This window comes from Mytilus californianus, unplaced genomic scaffold (genome assembly GCF_021869535.1).
Source record: "Mytilus californianus isolate M0D057914Y unplaced genomic scaffold, xbMytCali1.0.p SCAF_6, whole genome shotgun sequence".
Taxonomy (NCBI): Eukaryota; Metazoa; Mollusca; class Bivalvia; order Mytilida; family Mytilidae; genus Mytilus; species Mytilus californianus.
The window spans coordinates 107,719,097-107,746,021 of record NW_026262712.1 but is presented as its reverse complement, the minus strand read 5'-3'; the positions used below and the strand labels follow the sequence as shown (position 1 = coordinate 107,746,021).

At 33.3% G+C, this 26,925-nt stretch overlaps 1 protein-coding gene and 1 long non-coding RNA gene across 4 annotated transcripts in view; one reads left to right on the top strand and one right to left on the bottom strand.

Annotated features, from left to right (window-relative positions):
• LOC127704322 (uncharacterized) overlaps nt 1-26,925 on the bottom strand; it is a 162,137-nt gene that overhangs the window by 53,884 nt on the left and 81,328 nt on the right. The window lies entirely within an intron of this gene.
• Nucleotides 1-26,925, top strand: part of LOC127704282 (uncharacterized) — a 47,943-nt gene that overhangs the window by 14,133 nt on the left and 6,885 nt on the right. For all 3 annotated transcript variants that reach the window (XR_007983208.1, XR_007983209.1, XM_052208289.1), the window contains exons 2-5: nt 2,252-2,392; nt 3,531-3,666; nt 15,974-16,246; nt 25,270-25,456. Coding sequence is in view for 1 of the 3 variants with exons in the window: in XM_052208289.1 (XP_052064249.1) it covers nt 2,252-2,392; nt 3,531-3,666; nt 15,974-16,246; nt 25,270-25,452 (733 nt within the window). In the remaining 2 variants the exon portion in view is untranslated. The remainder of the gene's footprint in view (nt 1-2,251; nt 2,393-3,530; nt 3,667-15,973; nt 16,247-25,269; nt 25,457-26,925) is intronic.

Here is a 26,925-nt window from a genome sequence, read left to right as displayed (position 1 = left end):
AATATTCAGGAAGAGAACAAATTAGCATACAATTTGGTTTTTTTTATAATTTGTGCTTTATTTTCTCTATATGGTCAAGCATTTTCTCTATCTGACTTTAAGATTTTCACTACATCAAGATTTCTTGTAAAGATAGAATTGTATGTATCTTGTATTATCCTTTTGCATGTTTTGTGTGTTTTTGTACTCTAGCAAAATACAGATGGTTTCAATTGAGTCCATTTGCTATATATATAGTTTTGACGTAGCAGATGAGGACATATAAGTGCTAAAAGTTTTGAGATGTTTAGGTGTCTGAAAGTGGACATGTTTGGACACATTTTGGCGAGGTGAAAAATAGGACACATTTGTGCTATTTGTGTTTTTAGAGACAGCAGAAACCAGTTTCGGCAAGACAACTTGTTTATTCTGCAGTGTTCTCCCCACAAATATTCAATAGTATATTCGTTAGCAAAATTTCTAAATACCATCTTGTTTCTAGAAATTATAGCCACAGATCCAAAACTCAAATTTTAAGAATATAATTTCAGATACAGGGGATTCATTTATTTTCGTGTGTACCAGTTTTTATATGACCGCAAAAATTTTTTAGGGTTCGTATTATGCTATGATGTTGTCGTCGTCTGCTTTGTCCCCTGAAGACACATTTCGTTTCCGGACAATAACTTTAGTTTAAGTGAATGGATCTTTTACAAGAAGGTTCAATACCACAAAAGGAAGGTTGGGATTGATTTTGGGGGTTATGGTACCAACAGTTTAGAAAACAGGGGCCAAAAACAAGCATTTTTGTAGTTTCCGGACAATAACTTGTGTGTAAGTGTATGGATCTCTCTGACTTTGTACCACAAGGTTCCATATCACAAGGGGAAGGCTGGGACTGAGTTTGGGGGTAATTGCCCCAAACATGCAGGTATTAGGGGCACAAAAGGGGCAAAACAAGCATTTTTCTAGTTTCTAGACAATAACTTGTATTTAAGTGTATGGATCTCTCTAAAATTGTACTACAAGGTTCCATACTACAAAGAGAAGGATGGAGATGAGTTTGGGTGTTGCTCCATTGGGGGGGGGGGTTCTAATTTTTGTAAGGGGTTCATTTTTTTTTTCAAAATATTTCAAATTTCAAATTTTTGAAGAGTCAAGAAGAAATCTTCAATTGCACAGTATTGCACAATAGATTTTTAAGAACTTTGGCCAGTATTGTGCAATATATTTTTAAGATCTTTGACCACATTTATTTTGTGTCAGAAACCCATATTATTTCAAAAATTTGATCACAATCCAAATTCAGACAGTATCAAGATTGGATATTGTGTCCAAATTTGCCCCAGCTGTTCAGGGTTCAACCTCTGCAGTTGTATCAGGCTGTGCTCAGCGAAGCATTTTATTGTTGTTTGATGTGAACTTGCAATTTCGTGTATATTTGATTTAGTGGTTTTGCCAAAGTCTGCTTTTAATTTATATAGAAAATTTGTATTTCGTTGAACTTTAAAATTTGTGGTTCCCAGAAAATCCATGAAATTTGGTATCCAACAAATAATAATGAATCCACAGTGGCATAACATTCAAACAATATAACATCACATTACCCCTGGGGAGACCACTGGTAAAACTATTGACAGCAAAAACCAAGGGAATATACATATTCTTTAAGATAGGGATTCAAAAATCTAGTTTTAACTTTCAATATAATTCTGAAAATTATATGCCACATTTATATGTATTTTATTTATTTACTTTTCTCTAATTCTTCGTCAATTTATCCCGTTCTGCACCCATTGTATAAAAAAAATTTAATCAACGTGTGGTTTGTTTGATCTCAGTTCTTTATTGGTTAAAATCTGATTATGACGTCGAATTTTCTTGCTTTCCTCTGAATTTCCTATTGTGACGGCATGAAAAAAGGCGACCATGCCTGATGACGTCACATAGAAAGAACACATCTTTTTGCAGATCAGTCGCAAAGAAGGAATAAGTTTGCCTGCGTATTGTTTGAAAATCATTAGAGAAACAGATTCTACCACCAAATCTCGTGTAATACGATATTTATCCACTCTCGACAGTTAAATTTAAAAATTTAACTGTCTCGAGTGGATAAATATCGTATCAAACTCGATGCTGTGGTAGAATCTATATGCATAAGTAAAAATTTAATTTTCTTTTCAAGGGTTGAATATACATTGTACATTCTCCCCCTATCTTCTCCATTCTTTGTTCCCAATTTTGTATTTGTACATAATTCTTTTTTCACCAGCCCAGTTGAAGATTTTACAACAAGTACATTATTGCTGGTACATTATGCAATAGAAAGAGAAAAGTATGGAGGAAAAATATCAGAGGCTGTGTTTAAGGATTTGTTTAAATCTTTTGTGAAGATGGTTAATCTAGTTCCTGGGTAAGTGTTTTTCTCCCTAAATTTTCATGATGCCATAGAATTGATAAACATTGCAAATCACCCTCTGTATGTCATTTGGCTGTTTTGTAGTTGCTTTCTCATCTCATTTTATTTATACACATAAACAAAATATCAAATACCATTGTAGGGATGATGCTATGTCAATTATCCACATACATGTAGCATCATCACCATCCTTATATTACAGTTGTATTTTAAAATACAAATGCATAGATCTACTAGTTTTACGGCATCATTTAATATACTTTTAGGCCTTTTGTCAACTAGAAACTTTTTGTTTTTAAATTAAATTTGTTTTGAAGTTATGCACATAAGATATCCACAAGTAAAGTCTGTTGCAGATCTCAGTGCTTTAGTATCGATACTATTAAATGAGAAGACCTCATTTTGTGTGTCGCTTCTCTTCCTTCCACAATAAATTAATCATCATGGCATCTTTGTCCTATACGTACCATGCATAGTCGAATTTGTCATCCTCGCTTATGATTATTCAGTTTGGGTTATTTGGGTAGGAAAACGAAAATAAGGAAGTCCGGATATTATTTTTGTCCACAAAATCCATAAAAAACAATTGTCCACAAATCCATTTTATAATTTATGTATAAACAAGATTATATATATAAGTATCATAAATCCTCAATTATGCACCTACATTATACTTTTAAAGCCTATAGAACCAGATTTTTAATTTCATCTGGATAGCCACAAAATTCACATGTCTAACAATGTCTAAGGGTATCATAATGCATATTTTTCTACATAATCGTTTTATTTGCTTCTGATCCAATACTGAAATCTTTTATCTGAGTTTACTAGTTGATAGGAAATTATAATAGTTTGCCTGTTGAATATATTTGTAGGTGGTTAGCTTTTAAACGCCTGTTTACGAGAGGTATTATGGTATACCATTGGCCGTCTGTCTTTTCATTGGTCTGTCTGTCCATTGTCCATTGTCAACATGATGAACCATGATGGACAATATCTCAAAACACTCTCACCAGTTTACTCCTTTTGGCCATACACTGTGATTTATGTTGCTTGTGTTAATCGGTATTGCAGAAATTATGTTGCTTGACAATTTTGACATAATGAAATTGCTTTGTTTCTTTTTTTCCAGTCAAGGTGAGGAATGGACGTCCCAAATGACAATTCTACAGCAGGATGTTACATCAGAATCTAATGTTGTTATAATGACAAAAGATTTTCTTAACAGTATTCCTCCAAGTATAGTATCTGTTGTTTCCATTGTAGAGGTATTGCTATCATACTTTTTCAATTTTCTTGTAAAGCCACTAAGAGAATCGTTTTGTGAAAGTCAGAATGAATATAAATTGAATTAAGTTCAAATTACTAATTACAGTACCGCTACTTAAGTTGGAAATAAGTGGCAAACAATTACCTCTCTTGCTAACACAGAACATGCACAGAATCTCTTCAAAAGTTGACACATTTTCCACAAGGACACTATTGATTAAAAATTAACAAGAAAATTTGCAGTTGAATAGTAAAGGTAAATGCAAATTTAAATAAGTTATTAGTCAAAATCAAATGGACCTTATTCTGACATTTGTCTGATGTAAACATTTAATGCGAATGAAATAAGAAGAGCACATTTATACATGTACACAATTTGAGACCACCTATTCCATGTATTCTAAAAATTGTTAAAATGTTTAAAATCTTTTAACAGGTGAACTGTTTTGAAAAACTATTTTTATGCCCCCGCCGTAGCGGAGGGGGCATTAAGTTTTACCCTTGTCCGTCTGTACGTCCCTGTCCCAAAATTGGTTTCCGTTCTCTAACTTTAGTTTGCCTCAACCAAATGTTATAAATCTTATACACAATGCTTTTTATAACAAAACACAAATCATGTTTGAATTTTGGTGGCTTCACTTTTTACCGTTCTAGAGTTATGCCCCTTTACAAATGGAAAAATAAATTTTCTTTCCGTTCTCTAACTTTAGTTTGCCTCAACCAAATGTTATGAAACTTATACACAATGCTTATTACCTTAGAACACAGACCAAGTTTGAATTATGGTGGCTTCACTTTTACCGTTCTAGAGTTATGCCCTTTACAGATGGAAAAATTGCAGAATTTTTTGTTTCCGTTCTCTCACTTTAGTTTGCCTCACCCAAATATTATGAAACTTATGCACAATGCTTATTACCACAAAACACTGATCAAGTTTGAATTTTGGTTGCGTCACTTATACGGTTCTAGAGTTATGCCCCTCTACAAAGGAAAAATTTGCATGATTTTTCATTTCCGTTCTCTAACTTAAGTTTGCCTCAACTAAATGTTATGAAACGTATACACAATGCTTATTACCACAAAACTCAGATCAAGTACAAATTTGGGTAGCATCACTTTTATAGTTCTTGTGTTTTGTCCCTTTATAACATTATATGCAAGCGGGGGCATCATCTGTGTCCCATGGACACATTCCTCATTTATTCTTTATTTTTAAAAATCTGAAAAGATATAATATTGAAATAGTTTTATTACTGTGACTTGACTGTAAGTATTGCTCACCACCTACTGCAGTTTATTCAAATTTCTGACTTAATTGCAATTTGTTTTATCAAACCAAACTGTTCAACTTGTCAAAGATTTAAACAAACTGCTGTAAAATTAAAGCAAGATTTTCTTTTACTTTTACAAGATAGATCAAACTTACTCATATAGTTAAGAACTATATTTGTGGATATAGCAAACACTTTGAAATTCCATGCTCCAGCAACATTTATTGGGGAGATTATTGTCCCCGCTCAACATGTTGTGGGGGACAAAAAATACTGGACATCTGTCTGTTGGTCCTTCCGTCCAGTCTTGTTAGCACTTTCACAATTCTTTGTACAATTTTTTGATTTTTATGATACTTTAATCATAGGTTTACATATGTATTTTTAAAAATAATTGATCCACACTGATTTTCGAACTAGTTCAAGACCACTGGTGGTAAGGGGATGGTCGTAAGGTAAAGTTACGGTTAGCCAAAAATTGGGAGATAACTCTAGAGATAATTTTCTCTTTTCCTATTTTCGTGCAGTATAATGTTCACTTCAACCAAACCGCTTATCTCAAACACACAAATCTTTAGTATGTTGATATTGAGGTAAAATTTGATACATAAAATCATTCAAATTCTCGTTAAATAGTCATTCAAAAATTCAAACATGATGGTCGTATCTAAAACAACTAAAATGTTGAAGATGGTCGTAACGTAAATGTGTGCTGGTCGTAACTGTATTAAATAGGTCAGAAAACAGTAAGTAAAGAGTTTTAAACATGTCTGTTATGAATATATTATATTATACTTTTGTGCGTTTTTATACATACGACGGATAATACAGCAGTTTCGTTTACGGGGCCAAAAAAGCAATAAATTACGACATAAGTCGTTTAATGGCAATTGAACAGGAATCAAGACTTGTCATGTAATGGTCACAGGCCAGCACATGCAAGGCTTTTGTGTATATTTTATGGAAATCTTAAAGCATGGTTCAAGTATGCAAAAAAATGTAGCTAACTTAAATTTATGAGGATGTGAATGGGGTTTGAAGAATAGAGGAAAATGGGCAAGCAAAATATACAGAAATGAATGACCCCATCCACACGCTCATTTATTATATTTAGGTTAACAGTTGAATTCTTGCGGTGGGATTACATGGGGGGAAAATGTCAAAATGTTCCTTTGCGTTAATTTGTTTCGTACTGCTATATTATATGCTGTAGTTATAATGTACATAGATACAGACTAGCACAACCTAATTTTACGGAGATCTTGTTTACCGGGCTCTTTGTAACTGACTATCATGACTATGCAGTATCGGTTTTACTTGTTGATGAAGGTCGTACGGTGAACTATAATTGTAAATTTCTATGTCATTTGGTCTCTTGTGGTAATCATACCACATCTTCTTATTTTTATACGACGGCAAAACGTATTTTGGTATGACGTTGGTTTTCGCACAATAACTTTAGTTTAAGTGAATGGATCTCTATGAAATTTTACCATAAGGTTCAATACCAAAAAGGAAGGTTGGGATTGATTTTGGGGGTTATGGTACCAACAGTTAATGAATTGGGGGCCAAAAGTAAGCATTTTTGTAACTTCCAGACAATAACTTGTGTTTAAGTGTATGGATCTCTCTGAAATTATACAACAAGTTTCCATACCACAAAGGGATGGTTAGGATTGGCTTTGGGGGGTTATGGTTCAAACCGTTTAGGAATTAGGGGCAAAAAAGGGGAAAAAAACAAGGGTTTCTTGGTTAATGGACAATTTAAAAGCAGGGTAAGGGAGGTAATCCAAAAACAAAATTGTACAATGTTAGATTACCTCCCTTACACTGCTTTTAAATTATCTATTTAAGACTTTTATGATGTATTTAAATTGGTAATTATGGTTGCAAACTCCATTGGAAATTTGAATTGAGATTATGACCATATCTTGAGGGAAAGAATTTTTTTTTTGGAAAAGGGGGGTGGGGGAGTTGGGTAAAAAAGAAATTGTGGGGGTCAATTTGCAATAGCATAGTGTATTGCTCAAAAGCAAAAAATTGAATATAAATTCAAATCATATAACCAATTCTAAGTTCTTTGACTACAGTTATTCGGTGTCAGAAACCTATTATGTGTCAAATATTTGATTACAATCCAAATTCAGACCTGTATCAAGCATGAATATTGTGTCCATTTTCGCCCCAACTGTTCAGGGTTGGACCTCTGCGGTTGTATACAGCTGTGCTCAGCGAAGCATTTTATTATATGTATGTCAATATATGGTTATTTTAAATGATGTTGCATTGAACATCATGAATGGTAAAAATTGTGTAAAGGCTTTTTTTTAATTTCAGAATTACAATGTTAATTGATATTTGTTTTGTTGTTTTGTTGTTTGCTTTTTTTTTTTTTTTGGGGGGGAGGGGTGTTACTGTAAAAATACGATAAAGTTTGAAGCTACATAGCAAGATTAAATTTTGAAACTACGGAATATTTTATGATTTTAAATATTTTCTGCAATCACACAAACATAGCAGTTGACAGATGATGGAATAAACTATCCAATGACAAATCCAGAAAAAGAGATCCAACCCGTAGACGACAGATCAAGCCGGGGAAGGGTCAGGGGTAATTCTTGGGGTAATCGATGAGATTTTTGTTTCATTGTTGCATTGTATTCACATGTAGTAATTACCAAATGCTTTGTTACTGAATGTTGCCGACTTCTTATTTTCATATAAGTCGGAGTTCATTTGGACAGTTGTCAAACACATAAGCCACATCATTTAATTTTTCTTTCAGATATATTGAAGAGTTCTTTCCATTAACAATCCAAAATTTTCTGATTGGGTTCCAATAATATATCCTCCGGGACTAGAAATAACAGAAACAACAGACACGGCTTCCTCCGTCTCATTTTTATTAGACATGTACCTCGACTTTGACATAAGAGGTCATCTCCGTACCAGAATCTATGACAAAGGAGACGGTTATAATTTTGAAATTATCAATTTCCCCCCACCTTAGTAGCAATATTCCAACTTCGCCTGCATATGGGATATACATTTCCCAACTCATTAGGTATCCAAAAACTTGCAGCTGCTACTTATACTTTATAAAACTTCACCAGTGTCTGAGCAGAAAGTTGATGAACCAGGGTTATATCAAAGAAGGTCTGGTCCTTTTTCTAAAAGAAATTCATCGGAAGATACCAAGAAATTGCTGAAATATATACAGTATCAACTTCACAAGTTATACATGATGGTCTTAGAGTATAGGTTATAGTTACTGACATTGTTTATCATCTTAATAACGTGTTATAGTGTCCGAATGTGTCTTCGTAAGTTATTAACCTTTACTGTTTACTCTATTTTTGAAAATAATTTATCCTTTTGGCATGGCTCGGTACTTGTACATCCCGCCATTTTGTAGTTGCCATTTTTTGTAATTTTGTCTTTAATTTTTCCTTTTGTGCTTTGTCTTTATGCCATTTTGTTTTTCTTTGTTGATATATTTGTTTGTTTTTAGTGATTCAAATTATAAGACAATTTTTACTGCTGTATCCCTAATTTTGACATTTTAATCTTTTATGTCTGTTTGTTTTGAAAAACTCCAAGGAAGATTAATTAGTCTTCATTTCAAATAGACTTTAATTTACCACTTTAATATGACAAAATTACACGAAGTTGATGATTCCTGGATGATTATACAACAATAAAGGGCATCATTAGTATGTTTAGTTTACTAAATTAACTTCCCTGCAGTTTGTTTTACTAAACCCAAATACATCGACACTGTATATTTTATAATTCTTCTTGATTTAATGTCTGCGTATCATAATCAGAGTAACAAAAATTGTTGTTTGTAGTAAACCTTATGACATCTGAGATTATTAACATCAGGTAATGTGCACAGTAATTTTAAAATACTTTGATAAAAGTTCGACTCTATTCTTAAGCTTCAATCATCTTTGACGACCATCTCATGTCGGTTACGACCATCATCAAAAATTTAATAATTAATGTTTCGACCATCATGTTCGAAATTTTGAATGCCTATTTTACGAAAATTTGAATGATTTTATGTATCAATTTTTACATCAATATCAACGTACTAATGATTAGTTTGTTTGAGATAAGCGGTTTGGTTGTAATGAACCTTACACTGCACAAAAATCAGAAATGAAAAAATATCTCTAGAGTTGTCTCCCATTTTTGGCTAACCGTAACTTTACGTTATGACCATCCGCTTACCATTAGTGAAGACATTGCTAATATAAGCCTATGATATAAAGTTTCATAAAAATTATATATATGGAAAGGTTAGAGCTCTCATGTGTACCATTCTTGCTAGATTTTTATGGAGATTATATCATAGGTTTATATTAGCAATGTTTTGGAAGAGTTGGCAAATCAGTGTAGATCAATAAAAAAGAGTTATGTCCCTTGGAAACATTTAATATATGGAAAATTGAATTGTATGGGCTCTCATATGTACAATTCTTGCCAGCTTTTTATGAAAACTATATCATAGTATATATCAGCAATGTCTTTGGTGAGTTTTAAAGTCAGTGTAGATCAATAATTTTTATATGCCCGTCAAAATTTTGACGGGACGTATTATGGTATACAAATGTCCCGCGTCCGTCTGTCTGTCCGGCATAAACATTTTGCATTGTAACTTGAGAACAACTTATCCAAATTTCATGAAACTTAAGATAGTTGTTTCTTATGATGGTCAAACGATCTGTATACTTTTTGGTGAAAATAAGATTAAAACTTTTTGAGTTACAGGACTTTGTAACTAAAACAGGGGTGTGTTTTTTTCACATGTTGCGCCGTATCTCAAAAACGATTTATGATTATTACTTTAAACTTTACACACTTCTTAGTTATATTAATCTAAAAATCTGTATACTTTTTGGTGATGATTCAAAATTTTATTTTAGAGTTATTGAGATTTTTGTAAAACAAAGGGGGGTTTTCACATGTCGCGCCGTATCTCAAAAACAATTTATTATTATTGCTTAAAACTTTACACACTTCTTAGTTATATTAATCTAAAGATCTGTATACTCTTTGGTGATGATTCAAAATTTTATTTTAGAGTAATTTGAGTTTTTTGTAAAAAAAAGGGGGGTTTTCACATGTTGCGCCGTATCTCAGAAACTATTTATGATTATTGCATAAAACTTCACACACAAGACAACGGGTGTATCATGCGCTTGAGGCGCAGCTGTTTATTAAAAGAGTTGTGCCCCTTGGAAACATAAATTATATGGAAAATTGCATCGTCAGTGCTTGCATGTGTACAATTCTTGCAAGATTTTTAACCGGATTTTCGAAGGAAAAATCGGTTATTGATTTGGGGGATGTACGGCGGGCGGCTGCCAAACAGTGTCTGGTCATTAACATGAAAATGCTTTGATTAAATTTTTTCAAATTTAGATATGTTGTTTCCTGTGACTAAATGAAGGTCAAGTTTTTCTCGTTGTTGAGTTATAGCCCTTTCCAAATAATTCAATTTTTGATGAGATACTTTATAATTACTCCATTTCTGTTCAAAGGGAAATAACTCATTTTTTAAAAGATTTTAAGAAAAAAGACATTGTATTAATGATAAATGACATTTTGGATATTTTTTTCTTTTCTTTGGTAAATTGTTTGAAGAATTTTGTGGTAGGTTTGTTTGTTATTCTGTATAATTTTCTGAATGCTATATACATAATTTTATGAAGGTAGATGTCACAGTTTTTATGTGGTATTTTATTTTTATTGTTGTATGTGTTAATGTTTAATTTTTACATGATCTTGTTTGGGGGTCTGATTTGCAAATATCATTTTCATTATTAATTAGATAATCATCTATTTTAAATATTCAATCACAATCCAAATTCAGAGCTGTTTTAAGCTGAAATGTTGTGTCCATACTTGCTCAACTGTTCAGGGTTTGACCTCAGCAGGAAAATCTGGTTTGCTGTCACTCGACAGCCTCTTTTTATGAACATATATTGTAGGTTTATATCAGCAATGATTTGGAGGAGTTTGAAAATCAGTTCCAATCTACTAATTTTAAAAGAGTATTGTCCCTTAAAAATATAAGTTATATGAAAAGTTGCATTGAAAGTGCTCTCGCATGTACAATTTGTCAGATTTTTAGCTCACCTGGCCCAAAGGGCCATGTGAGCTTTTCTCATCACTTGGCGTACGTTGTCTGTCGTCCGTCATCGTTGTCGTCGTCGTCGTTAACTTTTACAAAAATCTTCTCCTCTGAAACTACTGGGCCAAATTTGACCAAACTTGGCCACAATCATCATTAGGATATCTAGTTTAAAAAATTTGTCTGGTGACCCGGCCAACCAACCAAGATGGCCGCCATGGCTAAAAATAGAACATAGGGGTAAAATGTAGATTTTGGCTTATATCTCTGAAACCAAAGCATTTAGAGCAAATCTGACAGGGGTAAAATTGTTTATCAGGTCAAGATCTATATGCCCTGAAATTTTCAGATGAATCGGACAACCCGTTGTTGGGTTGCTGCCGCTGAATTGGTAATTTTAAGGAAATTTTGCCGGTTTTGGTTATTATCTTGAATATTATTATAGATAGAGATAAACTGTAAACAGCAATAATGTTCAGCAAAGTAAGATCTACAAATAAGTCAACTTGACCAAAATGGTCAGTTGACCCCTTAAGGAGTTATTGCCCTTTATAGTCAATTTTTAACCATTTTTCGTAAATTTTGTAATCTTTTACAAAAATCTTCTCTGAAACTACGAAGACAAATTTAACCAAACTTGTCCACAATCATCATTAGGGTATCTAGTTTAAAAAATGTGTCCGATGACCCCGCCCGCGAACCAAGATGGCCGACATGGCTAAAAAATAGTACAATGGGTAAAATGCAGTTTTTGGCTCATATCTCTGAAATTAAAGCATTTAGAGCAAATCTGATGAGGATAAAATTGATCATTAGGTCAAGATCTATCTGCCCTGAAATTTTCAGACCAATCAGGCAACATGTTGTTGGGTTGCTGCCCCTGAATTGGTAATTTTAAGAAAATTTTGCAGCTCTTGGTTATTATCTTGAATATTATTATAGATAGAGATAAACTGTAAACAGCAATAATGTAGAGCAAGGTTAGATCTACAAATAAGTCAACATGACCAAAATTGTCAATTGAACCCTTAAGGAGTTATTGCCCTTTATAGTCAATTTTTTACAATTTTCATAAATTTTGTAAATTTTTGTAAAATTTTACAAAATATTTTCCACTGTAACTACCGGGCCAAGTTCATTATAGATAGAGATAATTGTAAGCAGCAAGAATGTTCAGTAAAGTAAGATCTACAAACACATCACCATCACCAAAACACAATTTTGTCATGAATCCATCTGTGTCCTTTGTTTAATATGCACATAGACCAAGGTGAGCGACACAGGCTCTTTAGAGCCTCTAGTTATGAAATTCATATCAAAGGTATGTAAATAACAGCAATGTCTCAGACAATTTCATAAATAAGTGCTGATTAAATGCTTTTAATGAGTTTCCTTTGGAAATATTCAATATATATAGCAAATTGCTCTCAAGCCTTGAACTCTCTATAAGTAACATAATTTTAAAAAGATTTGATTTTTTTTTTAGTTATTGTCCATGGAAAGAACAGATAAAATTATGTGGATTGTGGGGGACATTAGAACTCTGTTCTTTTATTGTTATGGTTTTACTCCCTATTGACAATCCTTTTTTCGCCAGTCCCTTCATCTGTTCCACATAGTATACATGGTTTTTCTAGCTAATCCCTTGTTCAGTTTTCTATCTAGAATTTTGAAATTATGCAGGATGTTAGGACATATCAAAAGAGTGTACATATTATCAGGTTTTTTTATTCTCTATAAATTTTGCAAAAATGACAGGGTGTTCAACTGAATCTTTTGTTTGCCCTTCTAACAAAAAATGAAATTGGCGTTTGATCTTTGGCCATCACTTGGCCTACAACTTCATCCATTCAAAGTTGTAAACTTTAAAAAATCTTCTTTTCTAAAATTATTTTGCCCAATGTAACTTAACTTTACCAGAATGTTCATTAGGGTATTAACTTTAAAATTGTATCCAGAGATTTGATCCATCACCAATAATGGCCACTGCTTTGATAAACATTTAACTTATGGTTGAAACACAGATTTGGGTTATATCTCAAAAACTAAAGCAAATTAGAGCAAATCTGACGAAGGGCAAAAATTATTATGATGTCAAGGTCTATCTTCACCCCAATTAAAAAAAATTTTGCATCGTATAATGGTATGATGTTGTCGGCGGCGTCAGCGTCGTTCGAAGACACATTTGGTTTCCGGACAATAATTTTTGTATAAGTGAATGAATCTCTATGAAATTTTACCAGAATGTTCAATACCACAAAAGGAAGGTTGGGATTGATTTTCGGGGGTAATGGTAAGTTTAGGAATTAGGGGCCAAAAACAAGCATTTTTGTAGTTTCCGGACAATAACTTGTGTGTAAGTGTATGGATCTCTCTGACTTTGTACCACAAGGTTCCATTTCACAAAGGGAAGGCTGGCATTGAGTTTGGGGAAAATTGATTTAAACGTTAAGGAATTTGGGGCCAAAAAGGGACCAAAAACAAGCATTTTTCTAGTTTCCAGACAATAACTTGTGTTTAAGTGTATGGATCTCCCTGAAATTGTACTGCAAGGTACCATACTGCAAAGGGAAAACTGGGATTGAGTTTGGAGGAAATTACTCCAAGGGGGGTTCAAAATTTATTTGGGGGGATTTTTTTTCATAATTTTTTGGTTATTTTTCCTTAAAATTTTACATTTTTACATTGATAATTTTTGATTTATATATAAAAACAAAAAATACTGATATGGCAGTAGATACACACCAAACAGGATGTGTAAATTATTATATTAAGTATTGTGCAATAGCACAGTATTGCGCAATAGCAAGAAATCTTCAATTGCATAGTATTGCGCAATAACAAGAAATCTTCAATTGCACAGTATTGTGCAATAGCACAATATTGCACAGTAGCAAGAAATCTTCAATTGCTCAGTATTGTGCAATAGCAAGAAATCTTCAATTGTACAGTATTGCTCAATAGCAAGAAATATCCAATTGAACAGTAATTGCCCAATAGCACAATATTGGGTAATAGCAAGAAATCTTCAATTGCACAGTATGGCGCAATAGCAAGAAATATCAAATTGCACAGTGGTGCGCAATAACAAGAAATCTTCAATTGCACAGTATTGCGCAATAGCAAGAAATCTTCTATGGAACAGTATTGCGCAATAGCAAGAAATCTTCTATGGAACAGTATTGCGCAATAGCACAGTATTGGGCGGTAGCACAATATTGAACAAGATCACAGTATTGCACCATATCACAGTAGTGCGCAATAGCAAGAAATCCTCAATTGAAAATTAATACAAATATTTTAACCCATTTCAAATTTTTAAGATCTTTCAACACATTTATTTTGTGTCAGAAACCTATATTATGTCAAAAATTTGATCACAATCCAAGTTCAGACAGTATCAAGCTGAATATTGTGTCCAACTGCGGTCGTATCAGGCTGCGTTCGGTGAAGCATTTTATTGGCTTATAGTTCAAAATCGAAAGGAAATTTGACATGGGTAGAATTAATCGGCAGGTCAAAGTTTATCTCCTGACAACAGTCAACTTTTAATCTAGGAATGTTTGTTCCACTTCCTGTCAATACATTTCCCCCAAAAACAGAGATCTAATGTTTTCTTTGGCAATCAATTCAAGAATGCAGTAGGAAAAACTTGTCTACCACATAAATTAGTGGTGTTGGCAAATATGGCAAAAAGGAGACCGAAAAAGATAATTTGAGGTTTATTGTTAAATATTTATTAGCTTCAGTTCAAGGTGCAGTGATAAGAAATAAGTTTTTCCATAATCAGTAGTTAGATGTATCTTTATCACATGATACTGTTTAAGGTAACTGAAAAAAAAAAAACATTACATGGTGCCAGAATTAAGGACTTGCATTCAACCGAGATTTATTGCTCATACGTATACCAAGCACAATCAAATCAAGCTGGTAGAGATTACATTTAATTCTTGAAAAATTGTTATGTATACAGGAACATTGACAGCCTTTTAAAATATGTTTACTGAAATTTGAAAACTAGAAGTCACAATTACATTGATTACTTTCAAAGGTTCATCTGGCAGGGTTCATCTGATGGCAACTGTGAAATAAAAGAGCTGTCCCTTTACTTTTTCCTTATTTTTGCTGTGCAATTACTTTATATGTGTCATGGATGGATATGCCATATCTTTTCTTTTCTATTATGGGATGATCGATTGTTAGATCTATATGCATATATGTGCATCTGGTAAGGTTCATCTGACCTTGACCTCATTTTCATGGGTCATTGGTCAATGTTAAGTTTTTGTGGTTTGGTTCATTTCTTAAATGCTATACGCAAAACTATATGCAAAAAAAAAAATAGAATGATTGTTAAGTGTTCTTGTCTGCTTAGCAGGGTTTATCTGAACCTTGCCTCATTAACATGGTTTATTGAAAAAAGTGAATGTGTTACTTGTAGTAAAACATGTATCTTAAAGATTTTCAACATTCAACATGATCAGTAAACATGTTGAGACATGTTAGTGTCTGCATACTAGTTTTAAAGAAATTCCATAAAAGAGTTAATAATAATAATAATAATGTACTTCCTCAGTGTGGGAATTATGTTTTTGCATGCAAAGGTGTTTTCATTAATGAGCTCTTTTAGTAAGTAACATACCTATACACTCATTGAACTCCATTATTCTCCTGTCTTGGGCAGATTAACCTATGTTATGGCAATTTATAGAAACTGGGTGCAATCTAACTCAGTTATTTAAAAATGGCACAAATGAATATTTCAATTTTTTATCAGATTTGCTTAAATTTAGTACCCCCAGACATTGAAACTATGATTGGATGACCAACCCTTAGACAGACCATGTAATTGACTATAATAATTACAGAGGAAATTATTTTTAATTTGATCAGGTGAAAAACTTATGTGGAGGTGTAAATGAGAGCAGTCATTTGAAAACCCACATGAAGACAAGACCAATAAGGGGAGCAGATTTAGAAACTGCAAGTTCATGCTCTGAAAAATCAGTACATGAAGAACCAGCTATTTATAGAAGAATTCCTCAGGCTGTTCTAGGACAACATGGTGGAGAACTTTTAGTACATGCTAGAGCATATGGAGGCAGATTTGCTAGTAAAAAAAAGCGCTGTAGACTGCATCCAGGAATGATAGTGATAGGAACTCGAGTAAGTAATTTTGTTAGTTTTCATTATTTCTATATGCATTTGCAATGTCCAGCCATAAGGAATATTATCATTGTATTGAAAACAGTAATTATTGGCATGATTTTATAACCAAAATGGCACACATGGCTTAAAATAGAACGGAGGGGTAAAATGTTAAAAAAGTTTTGCCTATTATTTCAAAAACTGATATAAATAGAGAAAATCTGTTCTGGGCAAAAAATTTCAGAATATTGAGCTGCACCTATTGGTCCAGGGACACAGTTACCGTCCTTTGATTTTCGTTGTCTACAAGTAAAGTCCCTAGTGTAGACAGTATATAACTTTCAAATTTTTTTCAAACACCTTCCTAATTTATTTTTTTTATATTTTATGCATAAAGTAGTAATTAAGTAGGGGGAAGAAATTACATGTAAAAAAAATTGGGGCATGAATGGTTAGGTAAAGTAGTGATTTTATCCAGTTTTAAAAGGTCAAAAACTAGTATGTCTGAAGCTATCAAACTGAATTACAGACCCCTTTAACATAAAAGTATCCATATTTTGAGTAAGAGCCTATAGACTTTTCTATAATTTTTAGGCAGTTAAGCTGCCTTATGCTAGCACCCTAGATTTGTGTTCTTCCCAACGAATGCCGAAAAAAGTGCCATTGTTATAATCTAGCAGGCTGGTATGTTATTTATAACTAATTGGACATTTTTTTCATACTTTTAATTCTGGAATACAAAAAATATAACCAGAATAACCTCAAATGATCGTCGAACGACCCATAATATTTGAATTTGCACATAGGAAATAGTGCTCAAACGAAATCCGTACGTAGTTTATTATCCCCTGTGCTTTTGGCTAAGATGTCAAAGAACAATTGTATGAAATATTTCATCGCCGAAAATCTGTAATTACAAGTCGTTTATATTTCCCAAATGGCAAAATGCGCAGGAATATTGTTCATGTACAACAAATCTCTATGATAGAGGAAATAAAGTTATATATCTAAGTTGGCGGTAATTTTACAACTTATCTTGCCAAATAAGGTTGTTGTTTTATGAATGAACAAGGTCATGAAACAGATCCGGAAATCGACGTCGATGGGATAATTTTACAACTTATCTTGCCAAATAAGGTTGTTGTTTTATGAATGAAACGAGGTCATGAAACAGATCCAGAAATCGACGTCGATGGGATGTTTTAAAAGAGGGACGAACGATACCAGAGGGACAGTCAAACTCATAGATCGAAAACAAACTGACAACGCCATGGCCAAAAATAAAAAGACAAACAGACAAATAACAGTACAGATGACACAACATAGAAAACTAAAGACTAAGCAACATTTAAGTAATGTGGACAACTCGTCCCTGAGACAAGTCGGACCAAATCCACTTGAACCGTCTAAGAAGACAACTCGGACCGCTTGTCAGATTTAGTTAGGGTTTCATAAAATGTTAGACTAACATGTCTAGCGGAGCCATCAATCCTTTGTTTGTGCATTGGGGTCTATTTAGGGGTATTTTGAGGGCCTAAAGAAGGGATGGGTTTACTGTAGAACCCTATGGGGTTTTATTTTTTAAATTTTCAAATGACTATTTCTCGAAAACAGTAAGTGATAGACACACACGGTCTTCAGTAATGAGTAAAGGACAATAAAACAAATCAAATAAAATATAGGGTGAGTCACTGGGGGTCATCCCAACCCCCTTCAATTTGAAAATGTGCTTTTATCTTGTAAACGGTCGCAATCCCCCACCCTAAACCATATATATACTTGTATGAGACAATAAAACAAATCAAATGAAAATAATTTGGGGGAGTACCCGGTGTCACCCACCCCCTTCTCTTTGAGAACTTGTAAACGGTCGAGATCCCCACCCCTAAACCATATATATTCATGTATTGGGACAATATAACAAATCAAATGAAATATATGGGGAGTCCCTGGGGGTAACCCCACCCCCTCCTGTTTGAGAACTTGGAAATGGTCGAGATCCCCACCCTTAAACCATACATATTTATGTATTGGACAATAAAACAAATCAAATGAAATATAGGGGGAGTCCCTGGGGTCACCTCACCCCTCCTATTTGAGAACTTGTAAACGGTCGAGATCCCCACCCCTAAACCATATATATTCATGTATTGGACAATAAAACAAATCAAATGAAACATAGGGGGAGTCCTTGGGGTCACCCCACCCCTCCTGTTTGAGAACTTGTAAAAGGTAGAGATCCCCATCCCTAAACCATATTTATTCATGTATAGGACAATTTAACAAATCAAATGAAATACATGGGGAGTCCCTGGGGTCACCCCACCCCCTACTGTTTGAGAACTTGTAAACGGTCGAGATCCCCACCCCTAAACCATATATATTCATGTATTGGGACAATATAACAAATCAAATGAAATATATGGGGAGTCCCTGGGGTCACCTCACCCCTTACCCCTTAACCATATATATTCATGTATGGAACAATAAAACAAATCAAATGAAATATAGGGGGAGTCCCTTGGGTCACCCCACCCCTCCTGTTTGAGAACTTGTAAACGGTCGAGATACCCACTCCTAAACCATATTTATTCCTGTTCGTCATTTCAAAAAGATTTGACTGACATACAGGGTCAATCCCATAGGCGTCACATATGCATTTCACTTTACTAGACCAAACCAATATGTACTGTACTTTGCCCAATGTCAGGCGACCATGGGAATGACGAATTATGGGAGCTTTGTTTGGGAGACGGCATCCTGTTACAATTATTTCTTGTTTATTATAAAATTTTATTGATGCAAAAAATGAGTCTTAAGTTAATTGAATTTACACTATTTATTTTTTGAATTATTTCTGGGCCTATGATAATTTTTATTTATGGCTCATTTTAAAGAAAACATATAAATCTTTCAAGCAGTGTAAAGCCCAAGAATGTTTGACCAACTGTTTTATATCAATCACCTGTCATTTTATTCCAAACTTGGTATGGAGTGACATCATGGACTTGGGGTGAAGATAGGGGTCATTTACATTGATAGATATGCATTGCTTTTGAAAACTTCGATGACATATTAATTAATTTGCCTTAATAATCAATTCATTAGATAAACATAAATGTACAATGTACGAATGTTTAATGTTTGTTCTTTCAAATCTTAAAAAAAAAATTGAAGCAACACTGCCACAGTTTTCATATTACGTTTGCCTTGGTTTTTGGTTAACTGCCTACATCGCTTACAGTGCTTTGATTATATAATTTGTCCCAAAGTAGTTTTTTTGGATAGAATCGGTATAAATTTTTAAATTTGCGTTTTTTGTCTTAAAGAAATGCACTACAAAATGTCTGTGTTCTCAGGCCTAGGAGATGAATTCAGTAAATGAAGATTCGGTACTTTGGCAACTTCCCTGAATGATTTGAGGGTATCAACATGTCTAACTGAAAAAAATTAAAGGATTTTCATCTTTATTTGATAGAAATTCTGTAAAAATGTCCAATTTTAGCATTTAATATGTGGCTGAAATAAGCATATTAAGCCATTTCCATCTCTATGCCTGAGGAGCTAGCTGACTTCCAATCTGACAAGTTTTCATGTTTTGAAATGTGTGTTTCTAGGCTTATTTCAAGTTTCTATGATGATATGTGAATCCTGAATCTAGAAAAAAAGTAGATTATCACAGAAAAATATGCAAAATGTGTTGTATTTATGGTCCTGGTCTTACAGCCTGTTTGAAGGAATTCGGAAATGTGAGGAGATATGTACATAAAAGTTGAAGTCCATTATAAATAGTTCACTTAATCTATAATAAAATTAAGACCTTTACAATGATTGTTGTACCTGTTTCCTTTCAGATAACACCTTTTTTCTTCTGTAGGATAGTTAAGTAGTTCAAATATATATGCCTATTGAGATTAGAATTACATGCAAGTTTTCCACTGAAAGTAAAAATACATTGCATCAGACAATACAGTCTGAAAAAAAAATGAATGACAGAGTCCTATTGCACTCAGACTTCTTGTATCATGTCACCTTAGCATATAAATGACAAAAAGAAAATTTTTTTTGCACTAAACTACTTTTAGTCTTACATGGCCTAGGACCATTTCATACTCATGTGGTATGCCATTTGTAATTTTCCTTTCCATGGGAAGAATATTAACCCTTAGACTGCTGCATTCATTTCTTTTTTAATCACTAATGATATTAAACATGTTTACTTATAATTGCTAGGGTACAAGTCAAATCTGCACCTGTTTGAAGTCAATTCGGCATTTAGTTGGTCAATTCGACATCCAATAATATTTGATATATTATCTATATGTATAAATAATTCAAAATTTTGGGGTTGGATTTTATCATTCATTACATCGTTAAAAATCATCATATTTATTAAGTTAGAATACATAAGTTAATTGTTTGAAGTTTTCTCAACATTATACATGTTATATGACTCATGTTTTGATTAGCAAAATGATTAGTTTTCTTTTCAATAAATTGATTAATAACTTTTATCAATTAAATCTGGGACTATTGTTAGTATAATAGTCCCAGATTAAATAATTAACACGTTATTGGTGTTTTATCTTCAAAAACTTAAATAAAAAACAATGAAGCCATTGCCCAAGCTGTTGTTTAATCATGAGAAAATTAGAAAATTTCAACAATATGGCAAGATAATAAAATTTTTCTTCAACTTTTAAAGCTTAAGCCTTCCCTACAATTCAATCTGGAGTAAGAACTGTTCGCATGGAAACTACGGTGACCTTTAGTTGTTAATTTCTGTGTCATTTGGTCTCTTGTGAAGAATTGTCTCATTGGCAATCATACCAAATCTTTTTTTTATATATAGATAAATCAATTCCCTGTAAAATCTTCTTGCAAGGTCAACTAGTTTCTATAAAATACAAGGGTCTGCCAAGAAATCCAAAATGCTTCAAATATGGAATCTATGGCCATATTGCTAGGGACTTGAATACACATTAAGTTGACTCAAGGATTTTTATAGTAAGATTACAAATCCTTGGTTGACATGGAAAAAAAACATACAGAAACCCCCAAAAAGTGTTAATAAGTCAATATTTGTGGACATCACCTTTTTAATTTTAATCTTAAAATACTGAAAACATATATATTCAACATATTTAATATGGGTGTTGAAATGGCTACATAGGTTCCCAATTTAACCAGATGCCAATTTAACTAGGTGCCAATTTGACTATACTGAACCAGGTGCAGATTTGACCAGGTGCTGATTTAACCAGGTGCCGATTTGACTAGAATTCAATTGATATATATCTTATTCATCAATAAAAGTTAAATAAAAAATTATTGTTGGATTCTGTATTGTTTATTTATTTTACTTTTGTGTGTGCCTTTGGTCATTTATTACCTGTACAGGTGCAAATAGCTAAACAAAGGTAATTTTTTATACGACCGCAAAAATTTTGTAGTCGTATATTGGTATCACGTCGGCGGCGTCAGCGTCTTCCGAAGGCATTTGGTTTCCGAACAATAACTTTGGTATAAGTAAATAGAAATTTATGAAGTTTAAACACAAGGTATGAAACCACAAAAGGAAGGTTGGGATTGATTTTGGGGGTTATGGTCCCAACAGTTTAGGAATTAGGGGCCAAAAAGGGGCCCAACTAAGCATTTTTCTAGTTTCCAGACAATAACTGGTGGAACAGTGTATGGATCTCTATGAAATTGTACCACAAGTTTCCATATTACAAAGAGATGGTTAGGATTGGCTTTGGGGGCTTATGGCTCAAACCATTTAGGAATTAGGGGCAAAAAAGGGGGAAAAACAAGGGTTTCCTGGTTAATTGACAATTACTTAAGTATTGGTCTTTGGATTTTTATGAAATAGATATTGGACCATTAAGCATTATATAAGGGATAACATTTGATTGATTTTGATATTTTACAGTATATAGAAGAGAACAATATTTTGGGATTACTGCTCTTTATTGATTTTGAGGAAGCTTTGATTCATTATGTTGGGACTTTTTGCTATAAGTATTACAATTTTTCGTGCTATTAGTGTTACAATTTTTTTCATATGCTGATTTTAACTGTGTATTTTGTTGTTGGTCCCATATTCTAATTGGTCCAAATTTTGGTCCTAAGGCTATAAAATTTGTTTTGTTTGATTTAATTAACATTAAATTTACAATGTTATATTTGAATTACCTCCCTTACATTGCTTTTAAATTAAGTAAAGTTGTCTGCTAGTTCTAGTATGAATTATTTTTTAGCTGTTTCTAGAAACATCAAATACTGTGATGAAAGTATATATAATATAATAATAGTGTATATCAAAGGGTTCAGTGGTAATAAATTTGTTTATTTGTGATCATTATCATTTGTTTTGGTTTTTTTGGCATTAAGAGTTACCTCCCTACACTGGTTTTGTTATAAAGAAATGTTGTAATGGCTTGAGGTGATTAGCTGTTAATTTATTTTTAGAAGTTACTATTAAATGCTGATGAAAATGATGAAGGTATATTAAATTTAGCCATGATTATGTATGTCATTTTCTATTTTAATACTTTTATGATGTATTTAAATGGGTTTTTATGGTTGCTGGTTGCAAACTCCGTTGGAAATTTGAATTGAGATTATGACCATATCTTGAGGGAAAGAATATTTTTTTGGAAAAAGGGGGGAGGGGGGGAAAGGTTTTAAAAAAATTTGGGGGGGGGTTAAAAAAAATTAAGAGGGGTGGGGACAATTTTTTCTCAAGATTTCAGAAATTTAAAAGGAAATTTCTTCAAATATTTTTTTTTTTTGCAAAAAAAAGGGGGGGGGGGGTCAATTGGCAAAAAAATAGTGAATTGCACAGAAGCAAAAAATTGAATATAAATTCCAATCATATAACCAATTCTAAGTTCTTTGACTACAGTTATTTTGTGTCAGAAACCTATTATGTGTCAAATATTTAATTACAATCCAAATTCAGTCCTGTATCAAGCGCGAATATTGTGTCCATTTTTGCCCCAACTGTTAAACCTCTGCGGTAGTATCCAGCTGTGCTAGGCGAAGCAATTTATTTAATTTTAATGTTTTATTAATGAATCCATCAATGTCTATGTGATATTTCTTGGCTAATTGAAACCGAACATGTCCAATAAAATTATTGGGGTTGTCCGATAAAATTATTGGGGTATCTAGTTTAGAAATATGTCCTGAGATCCCACCTACTAACCAACATGGGCAGATATGGCTAGAAATAGAACATAAGGGTAAAATGCAAGTTTTATCTTAACTTTTCAATAGAGGAAATCTGACATTGGGCAGAATTTTTAGATCTACCTACTTTTCATTTACAACAAAACTGACGGACAACTCGTTATAGGAGAGATTGCCTATAATTGACGATTTTTTTTACCATTTTGTAATATCCATTATTTTTTTTTGGAATTTTGTGCAAAAACTACATTACATAGAGAGAAACTTAATACAGAAACCAGTTATGAGATTCTTGTCCAGTCTGTAATTTCAGAGAGTGACCAATTTTGTAAATGCACATAGATTCAGGCTAGTGACACATATCCTCTTTTGACCCTTATGTTTCCAATTACTGCAGTTTTTTTGCATTATCTTTGAAACTATGCATGATATGGGAGCTAGGTTAAATGCTTAAATCGCAAAAATGATCAGCATGACAAGAACTACTAACTCATTACAGCTATTGCAGCTTAGTTAAACATGTAATATGCAAAAATGATCAGAAAAAAAATAATAGTATGTGAATATAACGGCCCTCATTATTAGCAGTCTGGCCTGGCACAAGGTGCAGGCCTCTTGCCTTTTCAGCTCACCGGGGCCCAAAGGGCCCCATGTGAGCTTATGCCATCACTTGGCGTCCGTCGTCTGTCGTCATAAACTATTTAAAAAATCTTCTCCTCTGAAACTTGTGGGCCAAATACCTTCAAACTTTAACTAAATGTTCCTTAGGGTATCTAGTTTATAAATTGTATCCGAAGTTTTGATCCATCGACAAACATGGCCGCCATGGCTAAAAATAGAACATAGGGGTCAAATGCAGTTTTTGGCTTATATCTCAAAAACTAAAGCTTTTAGAGCAAATCTGACATGGGTAAAATTGTTCAATTGGTCAAGGTCTATCAGCTCTGAAATTTTCAAACGAATCGAACAACCCATTGTTGGGTAGCTGCCACCGAATTGGTAGTTTTAACAAAATTTTGCAGTTTTTTTTTATTATTTTGAATATTATTATAGATATATATAAACTGTAAGCAGCAATAATGTTCAGCAAAGCAAGATCTACAAAAAAGTTAATATGACCATAATTGTCAATTGACCCCTTAAGGAGTTATTGTCCTTTAAAGACAATTTTACACAATTTGTTCATCAAGTTTGCTAACATTTAAAAATCTTCTCCTCTGAAACTACTGGGCCAATTACCTTCAAACTTTAACTAAATGTTCCTTAGGGTATCTTGTTTATAAATTGTATCCGAAGTTTGTATCCATCAACAAACATGGCCACCATGGCTAAAAATAGAACATAAGGGTCAAATGCAGTTTTTGGCTTATATATCAAAAACTAAATCTTTTAGAGCAAATGTGACAAGGAGTAAAATTGTTTAATTGGTCAAGATCTATAGGCCCTGAAATTATCAGACGAATCTAACAACCCATTGTTGGGTTGCTGCCACAGAATTGGTAGTTTTAACAAAATTTTGCAGTTTTTTGTTATTATTTTGAATATTATTATAGATATATATAAACTGTGAGCAGCAATAATGTTCAACAAAGTAAGATCATTAGAAAAAAAAGTTATTATGACCAAAATTGTCAATTGATCCCTTAAGGAGTTATTGCCCTTTAAAGACAATTAAACACAATTTGTTCATCAAGTTTGCTAACATTTAAAAATCTTCTCCTCTGAAATACAGGTGAGCGATTCAGGCTCTTGAGAGCCTCTTGTTTATTTTCAAAATTAGTTTTAAAACAAATTTTAATGATCTGTGAAAAAAATTTCTCTCACTGCATTATGTTGGACTTTTTTAGGTAACTCTAACTGTTCTAGAATACAATTTTGACCACATGGATGAATTACAAAACAACAGTGAGAACGAAAATTCCAGAAGCTATATATATTATTCAGAACCAAAAGATTTTTTGAAGAAAGAAGATCGTGATTTGTTAATGGAGTCGTTCATACGACTAAGTAACATTAAACCTGAATGCTGACAGAGTAAGTCATTTTAGCAGTTTATAACATTAAACCTGAATGCTGTTAGAGTAAGTCATTTTAGCGGTTTATCATGGTTTTTGGAAAGTTTGCTATAGCTTGCTATAGCAATAGACTTTCCTATGGCATAGGCCTATAACCGGAAGTTGGACAGACTGTCTTACTATAGGATGTGTGTTCGACTCATAGATAATGTAGTACTAGTGTTTGAATACTAATTCTGCGAAGATGCTTTTGAAATTTTTAGTTACTTCTATTTTGACAAGCTTACAGCTTGAATTAAAAATGGACTGAATGTTCACCGACAATTCAAATGAATTCAACTTCATTTTGAAAATGGTATCACAAACACTACCTCGCGGATCTGCCCTGCGCGGAAGATAAAATCAATACACATCTACACCAGACAGCAGTTTTTACGTTTAATTTATTGGAACAGTCTTCGACGTTAAGGGGTAGCCCAAAGCCCCTGTCTAGTTTAAACCTAATCAGACTTGTGCAGAAGCATCTGAAATCATTTGCGAAATTGTACCCTGTAACTTATTGCATCTATGAGAACAAGTTACAAATTTGTCGCCGACCTAGTTTTCATCCGTTTACAGGTATCCCTATTTTATTATTTACGTTATTTTCCCCTTCTCTAATCAAAGGGAACCAGTCGTCATCGCGATATAACTGATTACCATCGAAATCGAGAACGAGGCTCGACCATGTGCTTGCAATAAACACAATCTATAAATACCACTCAATGTAAACAGCAGACTTCTTTTAAACTGAGTTTTACTGTGCGTATTGCTATATGTTTCTTTATTATACCCCACGCAACGAGTTGCGGAGGGTATAATGTTTTTGACCTGTCCGTCCGTCCGTCAGTCCGTCAGTCCTGTTTCTTGTCATCGCAACTCCTCTCAAACCACACAACAGAATTTCACGAAACCTTTTTAGATAATAAGGACATACTATGTAGTTGTGCATATCGACAGGAAATTACGATTTAATTCTTTTTCTAGGAGTTACGCCCCTTTTAACTTATTTACTTTAATGTTCTACTGCAACAGTTTGTCATCGCAACTCCTCTCAAACCACACAACAGAATTTCATGAAACCTTTTCAGATAATAAGGACATACTACTTAGATGTGCATATCGACAGGAAATTGCGATTCAATTTTTTTTCCAGGAGTTACGCCCCTTTGAACTTATTTGCCCAATATACTACTGCAACCTTTTGTAATCGCAACTCCTCTCAAACCACACAACAGAATTTCATGAAACTGTGTAGATAATAAGGACATACTACGTAGATGTGCATATTGACAGGAAATTATGATTCAATTTTTTTTTCTGATACAATTTTTTTTTCTTACACTTATTTTATTTCTCCAATGACAATGTGGGGACATGGGGTATGTGAGTGCGCTCACTAAGGTTCTTTAATTCTACATTGGCTAGAGGTATAGGGGGAGGGTTGAG